At 43.7% G+C, this 27,262-nt stretch overlaps 1 protein-coding gene across 1 annotated transcript in view; it reads right to left on the bottom strand.

The window, feature by feature from the left end:
• Positions 1 to 6,655: 6,655 nt before the first annotated feature.
• The window catches only part of IL2RA (interleukin 2 receptor subunit alpha), a 47,355-nt gene continuing 26,748 nt past the window's right edge, over positions 6,656 to 27,262 (bottom strand). Inside the window, exons 2-8 of the mRNA XM_075552424.1 lie at positions 24,711 to 24,896; positions 21,878 to 21,988; positions 20,744 to 20,941; positions 13,061 to 13,132; positions 11,896 to 11,967; positions 10,800 to 10,866; positions 6,656 to 8,426 (exon numbers count right to left, since the gene is read on the bottom strand). Of these exons, the coding sequence (XP_075408539.1) occupies positions 8,402 to 8,426; positions 10,800 to 10,866; positions 11,896 to 11,967; positions 13,061 to 13,132; positions 20,744 to 20,941; positions 21,878 to 21,926 (483 nt within the window). The 5' untranslated portion in view covers positions 21,927 to 21,988; positions 24,711 to 24,896 and the 3' untranslated portion in view covers positions 6,656 to 8,401. The remainder of the gene's footprint in view (positions 8,427 to 10,799; positions 10,867 to 11,895; positions 11,968 to 13,060; positions 13,133 to 20,743; positions 20,942 to 21,877; positions 21,989 to 24,710; positions 24,897 to 27,262) is intronic.

Genomic DNA, 27,262 nt, shown 5'->3' with positions numbered 1-27,262 from the left:
CAGGTGTTTCTTGTTGGGTGACCAATTAGTCCCCTGTGCCTCTGTGTCTTTGCAGACAAAAGCATTGCCAAATAACTCTGTTATTTATGACCTTGCAGCTAAAAACATTTCAAGATAACTCAGTTATTTACAACCTCTTTAAGATTGTTTTGAATCTTGCATATCCCTGTGCTTATCTTAGAACATAGTGCTCTTATTATTCAAATATTAAGAAAGTGCTACTAGTTAAGTAACATTTGCATAGATAAGCGGTTAGGAATGTTTTTTAAAAGCAAGTTCTTTGATGGTTATTGTGTAACCATTCCCTTTTAAGAAGAGTATAAAAACCAAGCTTTGAATATACTCGGGACTTCAGTCCATCAGACTGTTGTCCTCCCAATCCCATGCTTTGTATATGTCTCTTTCTTTTCCTCTCATCAGCACACCTCATTTCAGACTTAGCTTGATGCGGGATAGCTGGTCTAATTGCCTGCAGGTCCTGAAGGGATCATCTGTCCTGAATTCCCTGTGTTTCCAGTTCCTATCTTTAACAGTATCCATCCTCTGGTCTAGGATGTTTTACAGGGTAGAAATGGGATCATGATAGTGGAAGGGGAGGAAGCATTTAAGAACTAGAGGAAAGTTGTATGTTTCATCATTGCTACACTGCACCCTGACTGGCTCGTCTCCTCCCCGTAACCCTTCTATAAGGGGATGTCCAGTTGCCTACAGATGGGCTTTGGGTCCCCACCCATCCTCATTTACAATGATAAGATTTTTTGTTCCTTGATGCCTGATACCTGATCCCTTAGACACCTCATGATCACACAGGCTGGTGTGCTCCTTCCATGTGGGCTTTGTTGCTTCTAAGCTAGATGGCTGTTTATTTACCTTCAAGCCTTTAAGACCCCAGATGCTATATCTTGATAGCCGGGTGTGGTATGAAGTGGGTGGGGGTTGCCAGCTCCCAACACTAATCACGGGTTCGATAAGCACAGTTGTACGGTTGAGATGTATAAATATTATATTAAAGTCATCGAGAGCATGAGAGATAAAAGAGAGTGTCAAATAATGGAGTCAGACACATTTCATGGTAGCAATGCTCACCTCAGCCTCACTTGATGGTCCACGTGGAGAGAGGGGGAAGAGAACAGGTGCGGCCGGCACAGCAGGGTCCCCGGAGTCCACTCTTATCAGACGACCCTCAGGGGGGTGGGCAGCGTGGGCGGAGACACAGCAGGGGTTCGTCGGGCAGCAAGCAACTTGGGGGACTAGGTAGGAAACCAGACCATATTCTTTAGCTAGAGGGGACGCGAAGGTGATGCCCTGAGAGCTCCCAGGGAAAATGGCAAAAAAAGGAAGCTGTACATTGGTTGGTTTATTTGGGAGGAATCCCGTAGGTGTCATCTCAGCCTAAGTCCGCTGAGTGCCCGCCTCCCCTCCCAGACAACACAGAATCCTTCATCACGTCTATCATCCTTTTACATCGTAGACGAATATGGGACTTCTTAGAAGGGCGTCAGGCTCGGTAGAGGAGAGGGGTAGTGAAAAAAGAGGCGCTCGGGTAATGGATGGACAGTGGGCTGCGACAATGTGATCAAGCATCGGAACAAATGTGCAAATGGCGCAGGACCGGGCTGATGGGCATTGGGTGGCTATGGGACCGAACCAATTCGATGGCACCTAACAATATAGTTGCAAACTGCTTAGGTGTAAAACTAAAAAACAAACAAAAACCCTCCCTACCATCGAGTCAATTCTGACCCTGTAATTTGCAATCAAAGGGAAAGAATATGCTGAACATTTTTATAGGTAAAAACTGAAGAAAAAAACTCCAAACCTTGATGATTCTATGGGAAACTATTGAACTATCCAGGCAACACCAAGAGAAGTTGCAAGTCGGGCGGAGATGGAAAGAATATACAGTCACTGATCCAGGAAGAATTGCTTGAGGTTCAACTAAACTATAAGAATTGGGCATCAGCTCACCCTCCCGACACAACTGCTGAAGCCAAAGCGGGTGAACAAGTAAATGTGGTAAAGAAAGCTGATGGCGCCCGGCTATCAAAAGAGATAGTGACTGGGGTCTTAAAGGCTTGAAGATAAACAAGCGGCCATCTAGCTCAGAAGCAACAAAGCCCACATGGAAGAACACACCAGCCTGTGTGATTGCGTGGTCCCGAAGGGATCAGTTATCAGGCATCAAAGAACAAAAAAAATCATATCACTGGCTGCACACCTCCATGATAGGATTGCTGAAGACAAATGGGTGCATAAACAAATGTGGCGAAGAAAGCTGATGGTGCCCGGCTATCGAAAGAGATAGTGTCTGGGGTCTTAAAGGCTTGAAGGTGAACAAGCAGCCATCTAGCTCAGAAGCAACAAAGCCCACATGGAAGAAGCACACTAGCCTGTGCGATCACGAGGTGCCAAAGGGACATGGTATAAGGCATCATGCAAAATATATATATATATATATATATATATATATATATATATATATATATATATATATATATATATATATATATATATATACCATAGTGAATGAAGGGGGAAGTGCAGAGTGGAGACCCAAGGCTCATTTGTCGGCGACTGGAAATCCCCTCATAGAGGGGTTTAGGAGAGGAGATGGGTCAGTCAGGGTGTGGTGTAGTACCGATGAAGAACACAGCTTTCCCCCAGATCCTGGATGCTTCCTCTCCCCAACTACCATTATCCAAATTCTACCTTGCAGGGCTGGAAAGGGCAGAGGTTGTATACTGGTGCATATGGGAGCTGGAGGCACAGGGAATCCAGGGTGGACGATAACTTCAGGACCAGGGGTGTGAGGGACGATGCTGAGAGAGTGGAGGGTGAGTGGGTTGGAAAGGGGGAACTGATTACAAGGATCCACATGTGACCTCCTCCCTGGGAGATGGATGGCAGAGAAGGTGGGGAAGGGAGACTCCGGATAGGGCAAGATATGACAAAATAACAATCTATAAAATATCAAGGGCTCGTGAGGGAGGGGGGAGCGGGGACGAGGGGAAAAAAAAGAAAAAAAAAGAGGACCTGATGCAAAGGGCTTAAGTGGAGAGCAAATGCTTTGAGAGTGATTAGGGCAAAGAATGTACGGATGTGCTTTATACAATTGATGTATGTATATGTATGGATTGTGATAAGAGTTGTATGAACCCCTAATAAAATGTAAAAAAATAAAGAACTGGGCATCAGGATTAGATGAAGATTCGCTACCAACCTGGGATATGCATGTGATACAAACTTGCTTGCTGAAAACTAAGAGGTCTCGAAGCAGTCAAGTCATCTTCATCAGTGTGAAGATTCGACGACACAGCCTTCCATATGCATTGCACCTTAACATCAAACTAAAATGGTCACCACTGAATCAATAAGCAATATCATGATTGACAGAGCAGAAAGTGAAGCTGTCCAGAATTTCCTTCCACTTGGACCTATAATCAATGTCTATAGAAGTAGCAGTCAGGACATCAAACGACAGATCACATTGAGCACATCTTTGGCAAAAGACCCTTTTGTGAGTATTGATTTAGGTGTTGGACTGCCAAGTCAATGGTTCAAACCTACCAGCCACTCTGCAGGATAACAATGAGGCTAGCAGCTTCCTGCAGTCTCAGAAACCCTGAGGAGCAGTTCTGTGCTGGCAGTGGGCATACATATGCACTCAATGTCGTGCAATATATTGAGCAAATCTTTCCCCTTTTACTGCCTTCAGCCTTGGTGAAGTTAGGACAAAAGTAGATTTTAAAAGTGCAGTATAAGGAAGAAGAAGAGCAAAAAATTGTAGTGTTTTTAGTACTGAGTCTCTGCCTCCCCCGCTCCTCTGGGTTGGTGTTATCATTGAGCTTTTACCATAGAACATTTCACTAGAAAGCTGAGCGGCATGGCTTAGTTGCTTATTTAGCTTCTGATTCTATGAACTGCCTTAGTTGGGAAATTCTCTTCCTGCCTCTAACCGGGCTGGTGGGGAAGCACTGGGAGGCAAGGAGAAACGTCCATTTCCTTGGCTGACACTGCAGCCCCTCATTGTTTAGGACTGGTTCAAGGCCCAAGTGCACTTAGTTTATTGGCATGGGCTCTGTTCCGTTGGAGGAGACTTGATGCTCACTCAAACAGTTGACGGGTGGATCCTTGAATGTGACCTACACACACACACACACACACATACCCAAAAGGGTTGCTCCTGCCTCCCTGTGTCCTCTGGCCATTCGTCACACAAACTGTTGTTCAGTTGTCAGCAACCTGGTTGTGAGTGCCCGACCTTCAGTTTCAAAACAGGGCAATCAGTAAAACTCAGTTCTTCACCTCTGGACCACAGTTCACAAAGCACATTGCACAGCCAACCTCTCGGCCGTCCTGTGCATCATCGTGACAGCTGGCCATGTACTGGCACTGGCCAGAGAGCTTGTGCACTCACTCGACCTCTAACCCCAAGCCCAGTATTCTTTCTGATGAGCCACGTGAGCTGCCATGCCATTCATTTCACAACTACAATAATTAATTATGCATTGGCTTGGAAGTGGGCTAGATGACCTCACAGACTCCATGTCCTTGGATTCTGAGTATTAATGGAGCAAAACGATGTATTACATCTGTCTGGTCACCTTCTGATCTTCTGTTTAATTCATCTATTTTTACTGCTTGCTTGGATGGACAGAGGGCCAGTGTAGAGAACTGCCTCACGTGGGACTTAAGTCTATTATTCACGGGACCAAGCTCACTCCTGCCCAGTAGCAACAAAGAAAGTTCGAGATAGTCTTCTATGCACAAAGGGTCAAACTAGAGTCTCCCTGAAATGTAGATTTCATGGTCTCTGGCCTGTTACTACCCCCATTAGCCTTTTTCCTGTTTCAAGGTTTGGCTTGAACGACTCTGCCTGGGATATCTTTTTCTCCCTCTCCCTATCTCTCTGGCTCATCCTTGTGTCTTTTCAGTAGCAGCTCCCAACAATTATAAGTAATACATTTCCTTTTCTTTCCCAGCAGAGCAAGGCTGTATCTCTCTCAATCACCTGGTGTCTCCTGTCCTGAGCACCATACAGGATAAAAAGAACTCAACTAAGATGGAGAATGGTCATGCAGAATTTAAGGCAGCATCCACCTGTGGGGAACACGCTTGTGTTTCAAACGCAGTGTCTTTGCACTCACAGAGAAATGGACTGGTCTCTCAAGGAGCTCTAAGTGGTGTTGGGGTGAGGTGGAGGCGTCTTAGAATGTCTCTCCCTTCTGAAGTTTCAGGATAGCCCATGTCAGGACCAGCAGGACTCCGGCAGGCAGAGGGCTCGACTCTATGATTTCACAACATTCCATCTCACAGCAGCTCCACATGTGTATTGTATATGTGCGTTTTTATTATGCACATGCATTGTTTGGGGAGGTGGACACATCATACCTTCTTACACCGTGAATTCCAAAAAAACAGACATGGTCTAAGGAAAAAAACAGAAGGTAGACTTCAACTCTTGCCATTGAGTTATTTCCAACTCATAGCCACAGAGTAAAACTACTATACGTCTTTATAGGGAGTAGACAGCCTCACCTTTTCCCTACAGAGCAGCTGGTTTGTTTGAACTGCTAACTTTGTGATTAGCAGCCCACTGGGTAACCCACTACATCACCAGGACACCTAAGAGGAAAAGTAGATGAAGAAAACCTAGTCAGATAGACTCCTGCCAACTACTAGCTAGAATTTATCTAGCCTTTCCCCGGGGACCTCTTGTCTCTTGTTCTCTGGAGTCGTTCATGTGGCGGTGAACGGAAACTGTCCAGTCACAGATTATGTCACATAACCAGAGGTTCAAAGGTCCGAGGTTGACTCAGGCTTTCTCAGAAGGAAGGGACATTTTATCGTTGAACAGAGGTTGGCGTCTTTATGGAGCTGCTTATTCTGCACTTGATCTTAGCCAACACAGAGAAGTGATGGAGCTGCCGGTTCTGGTTTCCCTATAAATGTTTCCAGAGTTGATCCTTACCCCTTCAACACTCTCCCCCATCCCTGTGTATGTTCCCAGCGGTGGCACACACAGCCAAGCACCACTGATGGGGACTGACGGTATCCCAGCTTGGAGCAAAACCAACGCTACTGCCAAACTCAATGCACACAGACGCACACACACATGCACACACGCGCACACACACGCACACACACGCACACCACACACGCGCACACGAAAGGCGAGAACAAGCACAAACACTACCATGAGCAAGATAGCCAAGACCCAATGAGCTCTGGAGGCGATGTGGGAGGATCGGTGCACGGCCGTTCCAAAGAACACACTGGGGCAACGACAAAAACCATCCCCATTGCTGGACTCAGTAACAGACCTGAGGAATGTGTGCATACTGAAAACCCACTCACTGCCGTTGACTCAATTCCAACGCATATCAGCCCTGGGGACAAAGCAAAACTGCCCCTTTGGTTGTTCAAGGCTGTACATTTTTCTTAGAATAGTCAACTAAAATTCAGTTGCCAGGCCAGACATGTTAACCATTTTCAACCATCAAAGGACTCCAAATTTGACATATGAATGACAACTATTTTTTAGTAATCAAAAGAGATTTTGCTTATATGAGTTATATCTAGTGCTAGCTACAATATTAAGGAATCAAACCCGAGAAATTAAAAAATATTATTTATTCAGTCTTTTAAAGATTAACAGGACACAAACTCATTACATGTCAACATCAGAGAAATGGTATGATCATTTATCATGATCATAGCCTCTGGAAAATGCCACTGTTCACAGATGAAAGGTGAAAAAAGTAAAATAATATTTTAGTATTATTATAAAAAGAATTTTGATCCCATAGATCCCCTTCCTCCAAAATGGTAATGGTAATTCCATTGGATTTTGTTCATGTTAGATAAAAACAAAACCAAAAAACTCTGCTCTGAGATTCCTCTTAACTGTAGTCTATCTAGAAAATCCATCTTGCATGGAGAGGGTGGGAGAAATGTGGACAGGGAGTCTGGTTGGGACTTGGTTGGAAAGAATAGTCAACAGTTCTTTAATCTGGACCTAGAGCTTGCCGTAATCCCCACCATCACATGATTGATTTAAAGCAAAACATCTTGGTCAACTTACCACGATGGGAAGAGAAATCTTTTATGTAAGAAATCAATAACACCTGATGCTGAATTTGTTCAGTAGGAGTGGAGAGTGGGGGTGGAGAAGTCTAATTCAACGTTCTCAGTGTGATCTCAGACCGGCAGCAACAGCACCACCTGGGAACTGCTTAGAAATGCATGTTCTCAGGCACCATACCAGATCTGCATACTCAGGAGCCTTGGGGTGGGCCCAGCAATCTGCATTTTAACAAGCCCTCCAGGTGGTTCTGGTTTGCTAAACTTTTTTTGCTAATGTTTGGAAGCCATTTTATGACATTTTCCATCATTACATTTGGTCAAAATGCTCTCCCTCCTCCCCAGCACCTCTCTTCCCTCTTACTTTCCTTCCAAAGATTAAATGTGTTGATTCCTTTCCAGTGTTATTACGTCACTTATTTGGAACGTTCACATGTGCACATCATGTGTCCATCTGGAAGCATCTAATTGGTGCAGCCCCAGTTCAATGAATCAGTGATGCACAGGCAAAGTCATTTTATGTAAAATTCAGTCCTTGGGACTTTGGTGTAGCCTTTGGGTCCCCAAATTAACTCTAGGAAATTCCTTTCAAATGTTGAAGCTCTCCAATTGCAAGGGCTTGGCTGCTCTGTGTTAAGGGTTGCCCAGTGACATTATGCCACGGATAATGTTCTTTACAAATTCCCAATTCGAAATTGAGTAGAAGAGCCGAGTTTAGAGGGCTGAACCGAGAAGAAAACAGAGTTCATAGATCCACAGTCCAGAGAGTCCCTAAAGGATACACATTAGAAATGTCATCTGGCCAATGAGCTGGCTCACCGGAGCATGGAGAAGGATTCATATGGAAGGCCAGTTCCACAGGATAGGAAGTGTGTGTGTCTATTTACATTAGTGCTAGGGTTTCACTTGGGGTAGTCTGAACTAGGAAGGGAGGAGGAATTCTCATAAAGCTGCTTTTCTTTGTTCTGTAGGTACAAGGGGACTTTGAAAAGTTGGTAGGAAATGGAAGGAAAAGGTAATAAAAATTTTCCATGAGCTTTTGAAGGCCCCTCTTAGTGTGGAGAGAATGTCAAACCGTAAGCATTAATGAACACATAGACATGTCCCCTCTTTTCCTCCAATGACTTTGGCATTGGAAGCAGGTAAAGCCCACTCATTGTGACAACTGGCCGGCTTAGACTTGAGGTTTCAGTTGCCAGGTGTTATCCCAGGGCATCACAAGAGGATCTTCTTGGATGAGTGTTGTGACTTCTTTGGCTTTGCCTTGTGCTCCATGACTTTTGTTGGCTCTTCTTGGCTTCTTATCCCTCTTGGTTTGCTAGATGACTGTTCTACGCTTCCTCCTGTAGAGATGAGTCAAGTCAGGGCCATATGTAGAATGCTGCACCAAGAACAACGTGGTCCCCACCCCACACCTATGTGGACAGAGCCTCACCTTTAGTCCCAATGGACTTGTTAACTTTAAATTCCACCCCAGGAGCCTACCACCTTTCCACATGCTGAAATCTGACTCTAAGGACTCTCCATTTCTCCAGAGGCCGAGATCGGCTGCCCGAGCTTAGCCTCCGTTCTGTGGCTCTCACATCATGATCATTAATTTCAATGTGCTATGAGTGGATCTGAGAAAGAGCGCCAGAAGCCTTATCCGTTTCTCTGTCATCCCAGCATTGAGGTTGTTATATGAGGAGGCTTCAAAAAATTGATGGGGACATTTCGTTATCTCCCTTTCCCACAACTCTGTAGACCCTCGTGAGTCAATATGAGCCTGTTCCAGCACATCCCTAACTCACTCTCGATTCTGACTCATGGTGACCCTAGGGGACAGAGCAGAACTACAGCACAGGGTTTCCGAGACTAAATCTTTGTGGGAACAGACCACCTCCTCTTTCTCTCCAAGGTGGCTTTGAATCACTGACTTGCAGGTAATAGCCAATTGCTTAAGTTGCTGCACCAAAGTGTACCACGATCAGCCCTTCATTACCTCTCAATTGCTTTAAAAAAATCCTTGGCTAGATAGGATATGGTGATCATTCAATCATTCAAATGCAGGATTCAAATAACTCAAATGCAGGATTTCTATTTCAACACAAGAGGGCATAATCTTATGAAATTATTGCCAGGAGAGAATGTTGGAAAAAACTGTCGAATCAAAGGACTCATTCTGAGATTTCTCTGTGAGGCTCCAGAAGATTGTATTTCTGGGAGTCCCGTGGGAGCACGTATCTCAAGCAGTTATTTCCTTTGCAATGTACACTCCAAGCCACTGAGCAACATAAACAAACAACAACAAGCCTCTTGCCATTAAATTGATTCTGATTAATAACCCTTTGCCCAGCCCCCCCTAAAAAAAACCCTAACCCCCCTATCACTGAGTCAATTCTGACTCATAGTGACCTTCAAGGACAGAGTAGAATTTCCCTCTTTGGGCTTCTCAGGTGGTAACTCTTGATGAGAGCAGGAAGTCTCATCTATCTCCTAAGGGATGTGTAGTGGCTTCCAACTGCTGACCCTGTGGTTAGCATCCCGGTGGGTCCATTCGTGGCTAATAGTTCAGAGCTTACGTGACAGTGCTACCAGGTCTCCAAGTGACCCTATGAGACAGATAAGGGTTGGTAGGGGTTTCAAGGCTGTAATTTTTTATGATGCTGTTGGTGTAGTGGGTTATGGGCTATGCCATAGGGGCAATAGGCTCCTAACCAGAAGGCCAGCAGCTCAAGGCTACTAGCTCCCTCCTTGGGAGGCTTTCTAATCCCATAGTTATAGTCTCCCAAACCTCCAGGGACAGTTCTGCTCTGTCCTCTGGGGGCGCTATGATTTGGAATCAGATGGATGGCAGTGGGTTTGGCTTTGGGTTTGAGATTTTTTTTTTTTACAGCTTTATTGGAACCTCATCCACCTATCATACAACTCACGAGTCCAATCATATGAAGAAGAATTATGCAATCATCACCACAATGAATTTTAGAACATTTTCCTTTTTTCCCCTCACATGGTTAAATTGCTTTTAAAATGAGTTGCGTAACAGTTGATGTATGCATGGATAGTGATAAGAATAAAATGATTTTAAAAAGTGAGCTGTGTAATCACAATCAGTTCTAGGACTCCATCCCCTCTCCCGCTTACATTGTTTGCTCCGCTAACCCTCCCACCCTCCTCATCTGCTACCCCACCCCTACCTCCCCTATAAACCTTCCAATCAGTTCTTATCTCTATGCATCTACTCCTGTGCGCTTCACAAACTGGGAAACCCAACCGAAACAATAAACAATGAAAACAACATAAAGTGGTAAGGATAAGATAATCATAATACAAAGATAAAAATACAAATAGTGAGTAAGAAAGGAAAGACCACCAACAGTATTTGACTTCCTTCTAGTGACGTGGTAGGCAGAAAGATCCCGGCTTCTGGAGGCTGGCTATCAAATCTTGATCTAGGGGCTTAATCTGTCAAAGCTAGAGCTATTCCAGAAGTCATTGGTTGTACACTGTAATGATGTACTTAAGATAAGCCTACAGCTTGCCTAGAGTAAGCCCTCAACAAATGTTAGTTTCCTTTGCTTCCCATTTCCCTCTTGTCTTTGGTATCATTCATTGACTCTGTTAATGCCCTATTTGACTAATTCTTCCTCTACTAATCCCCAAAGAGCTAGTGACTTAAGGGCTGCATCCACGACATCAGACATCAGTGCGTCTTTGTGAAGTAGCATCAGACTCACCATTTCTGCCACCAGGTGAGCCCACTCAGAAGCAGGATACTGAGCAGCAGGAAAACACAGCTAGCCACTGTCAAAAGAGAACTCAGATCAGCAAAGGAGGGCTCTGGCCTTGGTGTTGTGCGTAGCAGGAAGCTGGGTCCTAAAAGCAGCCTGGGAAAATCCCCCAGTTTCTTCTTTGGGATGGAACTCTGCAGTTTCTGCTTCCCTGCCCTGGAGTGTGAGTCCCCCCACAGGACTCCTGTGAATACAACCAAGGGGAGGGATGCTGTCTTTGCTTAGGAGACATTGTTCTTTCTGGGGGAGCAAACCGATGGATGCTCTTGGCACCAAGGCCAAGCCTCATTTAAGGAGGCAGTGTGCAGCAGAGCCTGGATCTGGTCAAAGAAACATTGACACGTAAAATAACTGATAAACAGAGCATCTCCCTTGAACGCTTTCATATTTCCAAAATTCTACCTTCCTGTGACACTAGAGGGAGGTTCTAAAAAAAAGATTTTTAGTTGGTGCCTGAAAGCCTGGGCTTTTTAAGGTGTATATGGATGTCATTTCTCTATTCCCCAGGTTATGTTGCCTCCCTCCCTCCCTAGCCTCATCCCTCACAGACACAGGGTATATTATCCTTAAGATCACAATACGAGAAATTGGTTGGGGCTGTGTTGAAATTTGGCTTACAATTTACTGTAAGTGATTATTGTAATCTGTTATACAATAATCTGTAATTAAGGTGCCAGGTTGGTATAGTGGTTACACGCTGGGCTGAAAACCGCAAGGTTAGCGGTTTGAGACCAGTATTAGCCTAGTGAGAGAAAGACAGGGTCGTCTAGTCCCATAGAGTTCCAGTTTTGAAAACCCACATGGGGCAGTTCTATCCTGTCCTACAGAGCTGGAACCGACTCGGTGTCAGTGAGTTGTTGTTGTTTTTGAGAATTTGAAGTGAGAATATTACTCTCTGGAGCAGTTCTTTCATGAACATTGTACAGCATAAGGAGGGGACCGTTTTAAACCAATCATCCGACCGACCGACCAACCAACCAACCAGTTCCACAGTGTCTGCTTGGCGTACATTCGGAGAACAGCAAAAGTGACTCTGACCCACCTGCCATCTGATACCATGTAGTAACTATGAACGTCTTCATGGTTGTAACCACTTCTGTGTGTTTTTGAGAAACTGTGACAAAGAGAGATACGTTTATGTCAATGGCAGGGCAGCATGTGATAGTTAGGTTTATTGTGCCAACCTGGCCAATAGGAGCATGTGGGTTTAATCAGGTCGCAGTTTGATTGGAGGGCAAAGAGATAAATGGCTCTGCAAGGCCTGCCCCCCTTCCCTCTGGTCTCTGGTGGTCGGACTTGCATGCTGGAGCATGATGCTGCTTTAGCTAGTTCTCTGCCTCAACTTGTGAGCTATCCTACCTGCGGGCCAGGCCAACCCATGGATTGTGAAGCTAGAGCTTGAGGCTCCTTCGAGACCTGCTTCACCACGCTGCTGGTGCATATAGCGTTTGAGCTTGAGGCTGGAGGATCCTGCCACCTTGCATTGCTTGTGTTCAATATCTCATCCGGGCCTGCTTCCCTAAGCTCCTGAGCTAATGACTGTTGGTGACCCACCCTGCTGTTTGCTGCCCGTGGGAAGGCTCTACTTGCCTTGCCCACAGGAGGACTCTGTTATCTGCTTCCTTGACCTTGGACCCAGCATCCTACATGAGTTAAAGGACTTCCAGTATCTTAACTGTTCCATGGAAGTGAGTTGAACTGAACCTTTTGTACTGCTGTGTGGACTAATTAGCTGTTATATCCCTTCTCGCTGTATACCCCCCCCCCCTCTCGATATAGATATAAAATCATAAATATCCTGGTTTCGTTTCTCTAGAGAATGCTGCCTAACACAGAGCACCTGACTGTATAAACTTAGGGCTCTTCAATGAATTAGGAACTAAGGAGTGAAAAAGAAGAGGTGTGAAAAACAAGTGGTGACAAGGGGCAAAGTTTAGATTCTCTATCTTGAGATTTCCGTCCTCCTTCTAGTCATCTTGATGGATGTCCCTGTTTAGGGGGAGACAGGAGACTGTAAGGGTTGGGTTTTCTTCTCCCTGCTCCTTGACATGTTGGAGGAGCAGGGGACCCACCGACCAGTGAAGGATCACCTTTAATATGACAGATTGATTCTCTGTTAGCATAGCTTGCTTCAGACAATCGACTTCCCTTTCTTGCAGTGTGACTTAATAACCAAGCATCTGTGTTCATAGAAACTCCACCCATACCTGTTGTTATTGAGGGACAGGAAGGCTCACTCTCAGGAAGAACATCAGTGCTTAATTCAGCCTCTTCTTTACCTGGGGGAGAAAGTAGTAATTTTGGTGAAACTTAAAGATGGGGTGGTCACATCTTTCCCTTATTGCTCATCATATGGGTCAGAAATCTTGGTTCAACCAAGAATCTTGGTTCTAGGCACGTCTTTGAGGTCCCACCTCAGTGTCACAGAGAAACACTCACATGGCCACAGTAAAACAGAGTGAGAGGGGATTCTACCCTGACCTTGACTTCCCATGAAACTCTTAGCAACTCTATCTTTCCATGCTTGCTGCCCAGCCCTGGATTCCACCTTCTAAATGGGTAACATCTTTGGAAACTGAAATGTCCGACCAAATGGGTCATAATAATAGAAATATGATTGAACCATCAAATGAAGTTGAAATATACATTCACACAAATGACACCCCCTACCTCCACCCCACCCCAACCCCCCCCCCCAAAAAAAAAGAAGAAGAAAGAGCGGCTGCTGATGCTGCTTGTGTACAAACAAAAAACTCTCATGAATTTCGTTCTTTGATTTCGACTATTAGGGTCATGATTTCATGGGAAATCCCCATTAATTGGCCTAATAACAGTTTGAGTGTTTCTGCTCTATCTCTTAGTCTGTTGATTAGTGCCTGGGGCTCTACGTGTTGGCTATTCAAGACACGACAATTGGTCACTATTCATCTGGAGCAACTGGGAGGTTAGAGTACTACCTAGTACCCAGCTACCATTACTGAACATTTTGATCCAAGGATCTATAGAAGAATCCTAGTCAAAAGAGGGGAAATGCAGAACAGAATTTTTTTAATGATTGTGGACTACATTCTTTCTGTAATTCATGGAGGCTGGATGGACTCCTAGAAGTATTGCCCTGATAACATCCTTAAATTGTAATCCAACCTATCCCTTGAAGTCTTAAAATTGAACAATAGTTTACCTTCGCTAGTAAAAAATGCCTACCTTGGGTATCATGCTATTTTAAGAGCTACCTATATGGGATCAAATTTATAAAAACAACTCAAAAGATTAGATAGGAACACTCAAGGGCAATGAATGCATATTAATGAGGAAGGACAACACAGAAAGGGAGGGTCAGAATGGTTGCACAAGTTGAAGAATGTCATCGATGCCACTGGATTGCTCTTGCCAAACTGTTGAATTGGTGAGTTTTGTCGTGTACTCTCAAAAACTACCAAAAATTGAAAGCATAAAAGGACACAATAATACAAAAAACAATAGCCTCTTCCTATGTCTGTGTATTAACACCTTCAAGACACCTTTCAACTGACTACCTAGTTAGTGGTAGGAATGATGATGTAATGGCATATCATCTAGTTAGATGTTTTTCAGAGAGCGTGTAGATTTAGGGATGGCAGCAATGTCCTTCAGAGCTGTATTAGCATATGGTCCTGGTCAGACTATTTTACAATTAGAAGTGTACGGATCAATATATTTTTGAATGTACACCTAACCTTTCCTTTTTTAAATGGAAGCCTAAGGACTGGCTAGAATTTGAGGGCTGAGCATTTGTCTTCTCAATCAAAACCACAAGCAATAATGGGATCAAAATATATTAATCAGAGAATAAATCTACGAGTATCCCAAAGCAAGAATCAGTGCCACCAGTAAATCAGAAAGTCTGGGTCTTTGAAGAACAGTTCTCAGATTGAGGAAGAAAACCACAGACCAAAATATCTGCTAGAGAAGAATGTAGTACCAAGGGGCGATTATGTTGAGGATACTCCACGTTCAGAGGAAATAGATTTGAGGAACAGGGGAGTTCCTAGAAGTTCCTCAGAGGTGCAAACGATTGACGTGTTCAGCTGCGAACCCAAAGGCTGGCAGTTCAAGTTCACCCGGAGTCAGTTTTGGAGAAAGGCTTGGTGATCACCTTCTCAAAGCCTGTCACTGAAAACCCCCTGGAGTAGTTTTACTCTGAGGGACCTGAGGTCACCTTGACTTGAGATTGATTCAAAGGCAACTGGTGGAGGTGTAGAGACATTCCTTGGGAATGACACTGAGAGGAGCTATGTGGCCTTCCACATTGGGTCAAGCAGAAGGACATTTGCCTCTGGCCTAGAGCAGCAAGTACGGAGTGTTGAGCTGAAAAGGCAGGGCAAGGTTCCGGGTGACCAGCAACTCTCAGAAGGTATGGGAGCCTATCACAGATGAAAATGTACTGACACAACCTGGCTGCCAGTGTGTCTTGTCTTCCCCTCACATTCATTAAGGCAGGCTTTGGGAAAGAAGCACAATATTCCCGAAGAATCCAAGAGGAGACCGAGGTTGTAAGAAATGGTGCTGATTCAGAAACCAGTAAGTCTTACTGTTAAGTGTAAATAACCTTTTAATTGTAGAAAGTGTGATGTGTGAGTATGTACAGTTTCACAGTGAAAATATCGGATTACCTCAACGGGACTGGGCTGTACATTTACCTGGGTGAGTGTGTGTATACGTGCTTGCAGAAGTAAAGAGAAAGGAAGTCAATGAAGGGTGAGGTTTTTCTCCTCTTAGGTCAAGGATGGTTGTGAATAACTCCATATGTTGATCCCAAAGACATGTCTAAATATGTGTTTGAAAAATACAAGTGAAACCACCAGAAGAATAAAAATAAGACTAATAATTTCCAAGCCACGAGAGGAGAAAATGAAAAGATAACTCAATCCAATAAAAATAGAAAATAAGCAGAAATTATAGAAAGATAAATAAGGTGGAGGGAGGGTGGGGTGGAAAGGGGGAACCGATGACAAGGATCTACATATAACCCCCTCCCTGCGGGACCTACAACAGAAAAGTGGGTAAGGGAGACGTCAGTCAGTGTAAGATATGACAAAATAATAATAATTTATAAATTATCAAGGGTTCATGAGGGAGGAGGGAGTGGGGAGGGAGGGGGGAAATGAGCTGATACCAAGGGCTCAAGTAGAAAGCAAATGTTTTGAGAATGATGATGGCAACAAATGTCCAAATGTGCTTGACACAATGGATAGATGGATGGATTGTGATAAGAGTTGTATAAGCCCCAAATAAAATGATTTTTTTTAAGCGAAGAATGTAGAAAATAAAAAGGGTTTAAAAAAAGAAAGAAGGAAAGATAAATAGAACACACACTATAAGGTGTCAACAATTAGTCTAGTCCACTAGGACTTTAGACCCTATCCTTTCAAGGTACACAACATCCTTCACGGACCACACCAGAGGTGTTTGATGTGAAAATCCTACAAAGCAAACAGGGTTTCCCCTCAAACTCTCCTGAAGCAGGTTTAAGGAACTGACAGTCTCTGGGTCTTAAGCGGAAATGTGAGAAGAAGCCGATGATTGCTCCCCCAAGGTATGGAATTAGCGGTCGCCAGCCTTTGGTTGGACCTCTTGCTTTGAGGATGCCCAATTCATAGTGGCCTGGGTCCACCATACATTTACTATTTTAATGTCTTCCTTGCTTCCTAAGGACATGCAGTAGTCTCATAGGCATGGTTCATCTTCCTTTGTGAATAAGTGTTATTAAAAGTTATTAATTCCTATCACCCACCCCATTGTGTCAATATGCCCACACGTAAGAGCTTAATCAATATAAGTCAACAATTCATGTATTGCTGTCTGAACCTGACCTATACTTGTTCAATTTCTTTTTCTCCGTGTATTAATTCTATATAGCATAGGCTAAATTAATGACACTACCAATAAAATTACCTTGTGCCCAGGTATCATTACTAGTGCTCCTTATTATAAAATAACGCTGTCTCTAAAATAAACCAGAGACATACATGACCTTTAAGATATATTCATGAATTTTGGGCTTGCACTTAATTCTAGTTCAAATCTAAGAATAATTAGTTTCATGCGTTTTAATCAAAGGCAGAATTGATGCCATGTCCTCTCCTCCACCTGCCATTGGCATTCCCTAACGTGTTATATAAAAATAATGTAAAATTCCCTAGTCCACATACAACATTTCTCATTGGTGGCTATTATAGGAGTAACCTTATTACAACATCAAGCCAGCATCCCCAGCCACAGTGTACCAGCTTCCTACTTCCCATCTCTCACTTACTCTTCTTTTCAATTCATTAAAAAAAAAAACCCAAAAATGAACTCACTTAATTCTTGTCCAATCTAAGACCAATATGTTCTTATGACAAAGTCTTGCTTGATACTCGATCTCATGAGGAAATCACTGGAGGTATGGGTGCTACAGCAAAGGGGTGACGAAGAAACAAGATGGTGCCGACTATCAGAAAGAATGGAAACTGGGATCTATTAAAAGTTTGTCTTCCAGAGGATGCACAGTGGTGCAGTAGGGATCTGGAAACACAGGGAATCTAGGACAGATGAACCCCTCAGGACCAGCAGTGACAGTGGCGACACCGGGAGAGAAGGGGTGTAGAAAGGGGGAACTGATCTTGGGGATCTACATGTAACCTCCTCTCTGGGGGACGGACAACAGGAAAGTGGGTGAGGGGAGATGCCGGGCAGTGTAAGATAGGATCGAGTAATAATTTATACGTTATTAAGGGTTCGTGAGGGAGGGGGGAGCGGGGAAGGAGAGGGAGGGAAGAAAGGAAAATGAGCTGATTCCAGGAACCCAAGGGGAAGGTGAATTTTGAGAACGATGAGGGCAATGAATGTATAGGGGTGCTTTACTCACTTGATGTATGTATGGATTGTGATAAGAGTTGTATCAACTCTAATAAAATGATTTATTAAAAAAAAGTTTATCTTCAAACAAGCAATCATATAAGTGGGGCAGCAACTAAGTCTACATGGAAGAAGCACATCATCCTGAGTGATCCAAAGATTGTAAAGAATAAAATCCAAATCAGATAAAGGAAGTGGTATCAGAACTTAAATTGTGAATACCCAATCACCCCAGCCTTAGGTCTAGCAGCTCAGGCAGCGGGCAAAGCTTTGAGACAGTTCTAGGTGCCTCGAGGTCCCCAGGCATCTGGCAAGCATGCGCCCCACAGCCAAGTGCCCAAAAGGAAGGTCAGCTGTGCCAAAGGGTGGTGAAGGAGGAGCCCAAGAGGAGATGGGTGAGGTTGTCAAGGAAACCTTTGCCTCCAAAAGTGGAGATGAAGCCAAAAAAGGAGGCAGGAAAGGATGCATCTTCAGACAAAAAACATGCAAGCCAAAGGGAATACAGACTGAAGTAGCTAACCAAGAAATTAAAACTACCTGCCCAAATGGAGAAACAAAAAATGAGGAGAGTCCAGCCTTTGATGAAGCAGGAGAAAAAGAAGCCAAGTCTGATTAATATTTATCTATCACCTCTTATCAGGGGACCCTGTTATCTCCCTTCTTGTACCATCTAGAGGAATATTTTCATCAACAATTTTGTAAATGCAAGTTTTTCAGTAGCTCTAGAAACATTTTTAAGAAGGAGGAAACCCTACTTCATCCCAGCTTTTGAAGTGTAACTGCCTTTTTAAGAATTGAAATAATTTACTGGCTGTTTATTTTTTGGGATAACCAGAAAATAGTGGAATGTCGAAACGTGGGAAGATTTGACTACATTGGGTGTCAACATAGCAATCAATGGGATGGGGGAGGGAGGAGTGGGAGGTTCAGTCCCTAATTTAAAACATACTTAATGGTAATTGGGAGTCATTGTCATGCATTTGTATGACTTGAATGTTTAAAATATTTAAAAATCTGTTTCCATGTTGTTGTTGTTTTCAGTAGAATTGTGTCTGAAAACTATTTTATCAGGGGAACTGATCACCATGGTCAATGTATAAGTGCCGCCCCCCCAGAGGGGCGAACAGCAGAAAAGTGGGTGAAAGGAGATGTTGGACAGTGTAAGACATGAAAAACATAATCATTTATAAATTATCAAGGGTACATGAGGGAGGGAGGGTGGAGAGGGAAGGAAAAAAATGAGGAGCTGATACCAAGGGCTCAAGTAGAAGAAGATGTTTTGAAAATGATGATGACAACAATTGTACAAATGTGCTTGACATAATGGATGGATGGATGGATGGATGGATGGATGGATGGATGGATCGATCAATCGATCAATCGATGGTGATAAGAGCTTTAAGAGCTCCCAATAAAATGATTTAAAAAATAATAATAAAATTAAAATTTTTAAAAAGAAAACCATTCTCTCATCATTGCTTTCTTGTCAGAACTGTGTGAATTCAGTAACACCTGTGTGAGAGTTCAGTTTTCCTGATAATTTTGCTGTGTGCTGTGCAAGGTTGAACATTTGAGTGTGTAGTGTGTGTGACAGGAAACTGTGAATTAGTGGGACTTAAGATGGAACAGCTGATCAACATTGGAAGACAATGGTATTTGCAAACCTCTTAAAGAAAATTTGCCTCCAAATTTAAAGTTGGAAAGTTGCTGGAATGTAGGGTTTTGGTATATGCATTAAGAATTGTGTATGAATTGTTCATACTGTCGCTGTACTGATCTCAAAAAACCAATAAAATGCCAATTACAAAGGAAAAAAATGTAATATCCTGTTTGAGGTAGTTGTTTTATTGTGCCAACCTGGCCAATAAGCACATGTGGGTTAATTGAAGGGCGGAGGGATAAATGGCTCGGTGAGCCTTGCCTTTCTGGTTCTTGGGTCTCTTGCTTTCTGATGGTCAGACCAGGGTGCAGCTGCCTTAGTAGTTCCCGGCTTCAGCTGGCAAGGCTGACTTCCTGCAAAACATCCCCAAGGAGAAGCTGCATGGACCTACCCGGATGCAGTCTTGGATGCTGGAGCAGCCTTGTGGAGACCCCTGCCAGCACTGAGATGTTTACACATTCACTGACTCAGATTTCCTCCTACAGTCAGCATCATTGCATCTGTTTTGTGAGATGGAGGAGGACTTTGTGGACTGGTGTCGGACATATGGGTGAATGTTGGACTTGTGGGCTTGGGCAGCACTAGGTTGGTATGTTTTCTTGATATGCACTTAACCTTTATATAAAACTCTCTTATGCATTAGTTGCTGTGGATTTGTTTCTCTAAAGTACCCAGACTAACACACTGTTGCAGAAGGGGATGGATGACAATGGAAACCCATTTCCCATTTCCAGAGTCCCCATGTGGATTCAGTCTCTCCCCTCTGAACATAGTCCAAGGAGGGGAACAGCCTTGCTATCAAACACAGCACTGTAAAGTGGATGACGGCGATGTAGGTAGTTTAAATACCTTATCATTTGGTCTCCCTTTTGGGCCACTTTAAAGTTAACGTTTCAGCTTTTAATATTTTCTGCTTTAATTTCAATTGAGGTCTTTTCTGTGTTTTGTCTAGTCATTGTGGTTTTTTTGTTGTTTTTGTTTTGCTTCCTGTTTGTGTTTCGCTTGATTTTCTGTGTATGAAATCAAGGATGGGTAAATCTATAGAGACGGTAACTGGATTACTAATACTGCATGAATTATAATGAATAATATTGCTACTTAAATAAACTAAACCCATGATGCTGCTGTGAGTTGGGTGTTAGGTGGCTAATTGTAGCTCAAACTCCCCAACTGCTCTTCAGAAGAAAAAGGAGGCTGTCTGTACCTGTAGAGATTCACAGTCTCATATTTAGACTGCACATCATCACAAGGAGTCAGAATTGACTCCATGGCAGTCTCAGTAATGATCTTGCCCGATGGAGGGAAAGTGTTGTGGACTCAAGATGTGTGCCACAATGCCTGGAAACAATACCTGTGTCCTTGGTGCAAGTGAACCTGGGTTGTGTCCACCTTGCTTTCCCACAGATCAGTCTGCAGGTACTTTCGGCACGGCCTCTCTGTTGGCCTCGATAGCCCTCGATGCACTGGTATTGAATTGTCTGCCCCACTGTGAAAAAATAGATTCTCTCCACGGCTTCATGTTCCCACGACGGAGGCTCCCTGCAGTGCCCTAGAAGAGGGACAGACAATTCTGAAGGTCAGATGGGGAAGATACCTTGTGAGTGAATCCAAGTCGTCTCTTTCTCGAGACCAGTGCTGAGTTCTTGTTCTATTGTTCATATTTTTCTCATTCAGCAAGTGTGTATGGAGAGATTTTCTAGGCATGGTGGGATGAAAAACTCAGCAGCGGTGGTCAGTGTGCTGATGGAGGAGCAAGGAATCACTTGGGGAGCACAGGGAAATGAATGATTAATTCTGAGAACATATGAAAACGTGACAAGGGCTTGATGGAAAGCAGGCGTGGGAAAGGCGGGTCTGAGCCAAGTGGGAAGGGCAGACTCAAGTGTAGATTCAGATTCGGGCCAATGAAATGTGAAGCGCTTCCAGGCTTCTTACTGGACACCTGAGCCAGCACCTTCTCCAGCGGCGACTGGTGTTCCTCTTGAGAAGAGGGGGTCAGGGCTCCAAAGCCAAAGCCCCCAAAAGGGAAGAGCTGAGAGAATCTCAGAGATGGACCTTGATCTCTGATGGAGCCAGGCCTGAAGTTTGATCCAGATGGGCCCTGTTATAGACAGACAATTCTCCATGCCAAATAACTTTCTATTTGCCGCACTAAAGCCCAGGCCTGCTTGAGGTTGGACCGTTGGAAATCAATCCTGTTCTGATTTTCTTTCACTTTGAGGACCTATTACTTTCCCATCACTTCCATGTCATAGCAGCCCTGGGCCGGGCTGTCGGCCCTGAGAGTGGTGTGAGTTTCCAAGAAACTGCGGGCAAACACTGCTGAGCAGCTCTGGCCCAGGCGCTAGCCGTAGAAAGGGGATAAAATGATGGGCTCAAGACACGTTCCTTCTTTGGGCAACACTGCAGCCTACATGCGAGACGAGGGGCGGCCTCGAGGAGTCCGGCAGAGCACCTGGCTATTGGTTTGAAATCTCTCTCTTACCTGGAAGGGTTACTTGTTCCGGAGACTCCACTTGACGTTCCATTTCCATGGGTTTGCTTTCTTCCTGCCCTTTTGGTGGAGGTGTAACGGGCTTTTCTGGGTTGCCAGGGGCTAGAACAATGTGTGGAATGAAGCAAATCACTTCCCAGATACACAATGGATATACAAGGGTAATAAGGGTGTTACAAGGTGTTACAGAGAATGCAGGGGTAGAGAATGGGTGGTAGGGAAGGAAAGGGGAGTTTGCGAGTAAATAATGAAGATGGGGTAGGTGGGGGGAGGGATCCCTGGAGCTGATCGTGATGGAACAGTTCATTTTGGGGGTGAATCAACTCTGGGCGAGCAGGAATGCTCTAGGATGGATGTGGTGGCGACTGTAAAATCCCCCCTTGATGTGTAGGAATGATCGAACTGTTCAACTCTATGAGACGTGGCTTGTGAGCCAATGAAATTGTTGGGGGAAAAAAGAAAACCATCCATTGATTTATTCCCTTAATAAAAATGGCTGTCTCATGTCTGGGAAGTGCCAGGCATCATCTGGGCACTGCTTACAAAGATGACCCAGACATAGCCCAGACCCTTGGGTCATTCTCAGTGTGGCTTGCTGTGAGGCAGCCTGTCACTAGCCTCTTGATAGTCATGTGCATAATGAGAACGCCTGCAATATATCTCAGGAAAAAAATGAATGATGTTCCCAGCGGCAGTGTGTGTGTGTGTGTGTGTGTGTGTGTGTGTGTCCCCAGAAGGATATTAATTCTTCCCATGGATCCTGTCAACACTGTGCATAAATATTTGGGTGACTGCAAAGAGGAGGGGACTGGATCAATGACCCCACAGGCTCCTTTGCTCCTCCAAAGCAAAGCAGAACTTTAAAAGTTCAAGAGCGAGAATCTTCAAGCAGTGACCAGAAACTTGTGCTCTGACATGCCACTGTTGTGGTGTTTGGCCAAGGAGTTGCATTCGGACAACGTAAAGAGATGGAACACAGAATTGGAGCTTAGTGTGAGGGCAGGAAAGATAATGAGATGCTTCTAATTTATGTGGTTTGGGAGGAGCCAAGGTACCGAAGCTCACCAACATCATCTCCTAGGCTACAAACCCAAAAGACAGATAGCTTATTCACTAGATTGTAATAAGCCTACAATGAATAAGAGACCTGTATCCGTAGGAAATGGCATTCCTGTCAAAGAACTAGGATTACAGGAAAAAGGTTCAACAGCAAAAACCTGGTACCAGATAAACTCAGATTGAGAGCGGGTAGTTTTAGAAGGTGTGCTGGGGAGTCGTTCAAGGAAGGCGATCTACCTACACTGTTTAAGCAGGAGGCCTTGTCGACTCTGCTGATCTTCACCAGCAACCATAATGTTTGGGGTACCAGGTCTTGGTAGCCTCTCAGCTGTTCTTTAGCCCTTTCATATGGACCAGGTAGCAAGACACATTATCAGCCATGCATTGGCGATCATGCCAGGCACATAGCAGGTGCTGGGAGCTAGTTGGTGACTTGGGGAAGGCCATTTGAAGCAGGAGTTTGCAACCATGGCTGAGAATCAGCATCACGGGTGAGATTCTGTGTCCCACCTCTGGGGATTCTGATTCATCAGGCCATGATTAATCTGTGGACAAGCAAGGGTATAAAAAAAGATATCCACTGCTGATTCCAATTACATCAAGCATCTGGGACTGGGAATACAGCTCTTATGCCAGAGTTGATATCCTTCTATAAAGAAATTAAAAGTAAACCACCTATTTGAAATCCTGTTTTCCTTCAGCTAATTTTGAGCCCAAACACCTGTTTAATCTGCCTGTGGGTTTAACATTTTCCTCTCTCTCCTTCCAAACTCTACCTTCACTTTTTCCTCCCAGCCCCCCAAAGGCTCTTATTGAACTGGGCATCAAACAGCAAATATTTGGGGGGTGTGGACTCTTTGAGTGCATTCCCCACACTCTGGAATGCCATGTTCTGACCCAGGACCGGGAAAAGCCCTGGACCCACAAACTGCTTAGCAAAACTTTCTCCTAGATTATATATTTTTTCATCCCCCAAATAAATCCCTGAAAGGTCCCACAGAACCAAGGGTGGGAAGTATTAGAAAAAGATAAGACCGTATAATGCAAAATAACTGTCTGCTTGCTCCCTCCTTTTACTCAGTAAGAAGAAAGTTCTTCTCTCATCGCCTGATTAGTTTGGTGTTGTTTTTTTTGGAGGGGGGGGGGGCGGTTTCTGGAACTTTTTCCATAGAATTTCAGGATGGTCATTGAAAATGACATAGGTGAAGGGAAAGAGTGAGAAGCTCTTAGGAATTCACACTCATGTTGTTTGGGCATAGAACTGGGAAATAAATGGTATAATATGTCTGCTTTGGAAAACAAAAAAGTTTATTCAACTTTTTTGCAGATCAACAGTTTCCACTAGAACTGTTTTCAAATAGTCTTGTAACTTCTATTGTCATTTCTTCTTCCACTTGCCCTCCTGGAAGGTAAGCTTCTTGTGAGCTAGGTCTCCTGTATCTTCAGGGTCTAAGGAGTCCTTAGTAACTAATAACCCAAATCTGTTCCTGCTGAGTTGCTTTTGACTCATAGCGATCCCACAGGACAGAGTAGACCTGCCCCAGAGGAGCTAATTGTTATGTGCTAAATATTTGTTTACTGAATAAATATTTCAGGGAATACTAAAATCAGCTAATATCTGAAAATATAATATACCGCTAACTTTTCAAAAGGAAAATGGCCCAGCCGCATTTGTCTTTAGAACTAAGTAAAAAATAAAAAGCTGAACTTTCTTGTCAGTGTATCTGTTTCCCTGCTCTTGAGAGTGACCAAAGGATGCACTTACCAGTACTTATGCATTGACATTTGTTTTCCCACGAAGCGTGACCAGGAGATGCGTTGCATACGATATATTCATTATGTATTCTGCGAAAGTCTCTCTTGCAGTCACACACCAGCAAGGTGCCATTTTTGTATGTGTGGGCTTTGTGGGTGGCATATTTGATTTGTGGAGGATCCTCGGAGCAAAACTCTGCAAGCAAACATACTAGAGGTTCAGACATTTTCTGTGCAATGTTCACATTTCAAATGATTGAATTATCGGATCCTATGGTCTTCCCGTTCTTAAAGAAATCGATACACACTGTCCTTTTGCTAGGTAGGGATGATGGCTGCCACAGGTGTTCTTGAGAGCCCTTTTTGGAGATGGTTTCCTACATGGCTCAAACGTTAACCCAAATGCATGGAGAAAGGGAAACCTAGAAGGCTGAAAGGGTAGATGGGACAACTAGGAAACAGCTGTCTACAAGATAGACCCACACCCAATTCTATTACTATTTACGTTAGCTGTAAATGAACGAAGTACATTATTTTAAAAGGTAGAGATTTTAAATATGGATAAAGTAGCATGACCCAATTACAAGCATGTCCTCAAGAGAATATACTTTAAATACAAAGATAATGCTTAGTTAAAACCAAAGGATACAAAAAGATATATCATGCAAAATTAAAGGCAAAACGCTCACTTTTGGATAATCTCCATCATCAAATATTCAATTCTCTTCTCCCAACTCTTCACCAGTAAATAAAAATCAGTAAGGTATGTATTTAGGCATTATGAACCAACTTTATAATTGTCATTTATGTCCAACAAATGCAGACTACATATTCTTTTCAAGTGCACATGGGACGGCTATTGAATTAATCAAATCGTGATTCAAAAATGTCTCCATAAATTTCAAAAGACTTACTGTATATACTCGTGTATAAGCCGAGTTTTTCAGCACAAAAAATGTGCTGAAAAACAGGGGTTCAGCTTATACAAGGGTCAGTTGCACCCCAGCGAGGTGTAACATCTCGCTGCCCCCTCCCCCAGGTAACAGGATGAGCACCCACCCGTTATCTCCTCGGTGATTGCCGTTTCTCCACTGTTCATTCAAAGCCCCACTGACACTGCAGGGCTTTGAATGTTTGTTTACTCACATCTAACCAACCAGAGTCATCCTATGACGTAGATGGCTCCAATTCTCAGAAGTACCCGTAGCGATTCTCTTATGCCGGAAGCTGAACTGGTAAGGATGTGTCTGTGGCTGCGCTCCGTCTCTCCCCTCTGGTCTCTGTGTTAATTCACATCCTGCATCCCCTGCCCGAACAGACTACCCCCACCTCCTCTGCTAACACCTTGCCGGGGGTGGGGGGGGGGGTGGAGGGAGTGGCATTACCATGAAAGTTCTTTTTAAAAGTCTTGTTTTTTTATCCTATTAGAAACGGATACTCTTGAACCAAAACAAAAATGCTGGTCATATGAGGCTGGTTTCAAAATGAAGGTTGTGTCAAGAGCAGAAGAGAGCAATAACAGTATTGCAAGTAGGGAATTCTGTGTTGACAAAAAGCAAGTGAGGGAGTGTTGGAAAATGAAGGCTGATTTGGAGCAGATTCCAAAAGCTAAAAAAGCGTGTCATGGTTTAACATCTTTTCATGGGGCTCTAGAGAGTGAATTGCATAAATGGGTTCTGGAGTGTCGTCAAAATGGTTACTGTGTAACATGCATGGGAATCCGCATATGTGCTCCACAAATGGCTAAGGATTACAAATATAAAGCACCAGGCATTGACAAATTTGTTGCGTCATCAGGATGGTGTACCCGCTTCATGAATAGATTTGGCCTACTATGTTTGAGACAAAGAACAAAGATTTCCCAGAAATTGCCATAAGACCTTGAAGAAAAAATTATGTCATTCCAGTCATTTACTATAAAACAAAGAAGGATTTATAATTATGACCTGGCAGATATTGGGAATATGGATGCAATTGCCATGACTTTTGATCTTCCAAGCAACAGAACTGTGGCAAGTTTAGGAGAAAAAATTTTTTTTTCAAAACCACAGGAAATGAAAAAAATAAACCACTTTACAGTTGTTCTATCATGTTTGGCTAATGGAACTAAGCTGCGTCCTGTCATTATTTTTAAAAGAAAGACCTTGCCTAAAAAGATCAATTTCCCACCAAGAATTACTGTGTGTGGACATGTTAAATGCTGGATGGATAAAGACTGGACAAAAAATGGCTGAAAGAAATTTGGAAACGACGACCAGGAGCAGCCTTAAAGAAAAAGCCATTGTTACTTGTTTGGGATATGTTCAGAGCCCACCTATTGGATGACATAAAAAAAATTGGCAAAATCTAGTAAAGTTACTTTAGCTGTTATTCCAGGTGGGCTTTCATCTCTACTGCAGCCTCTGGATGTATCTTTGAAGAAGCCTTTTAATGACCATGTGCGAAGGATGTGGCATGAATGGATGTCATCTGGTCAAGCTTGACTAACAAAAGGAGGAAATCTCATGAAGCCTGACATAGAGTTAATAGCAAAGTGGGTTCGAGATGCATGGGAAGACATTC

This window comes from Tenrec ecaudatus, chromosome 6 (assembly GCF_050624435.1).
Source record: "Tenrec ecaudatus isolate mTenEca1 chromosome 6, mTenEca1.hap1, whole genome shotgun sequence".
In the NCBI taxonomy this organism is placed as follows: Eukaryota; Metazoa; Chordata; class Mammalia; order Afrosoricida; family Tenrecidae; genus Tenrec; species Tenrec ecaudatus.
This window is presented reverse-complemented; position numbering and strand designations above follow the sequence as displayed.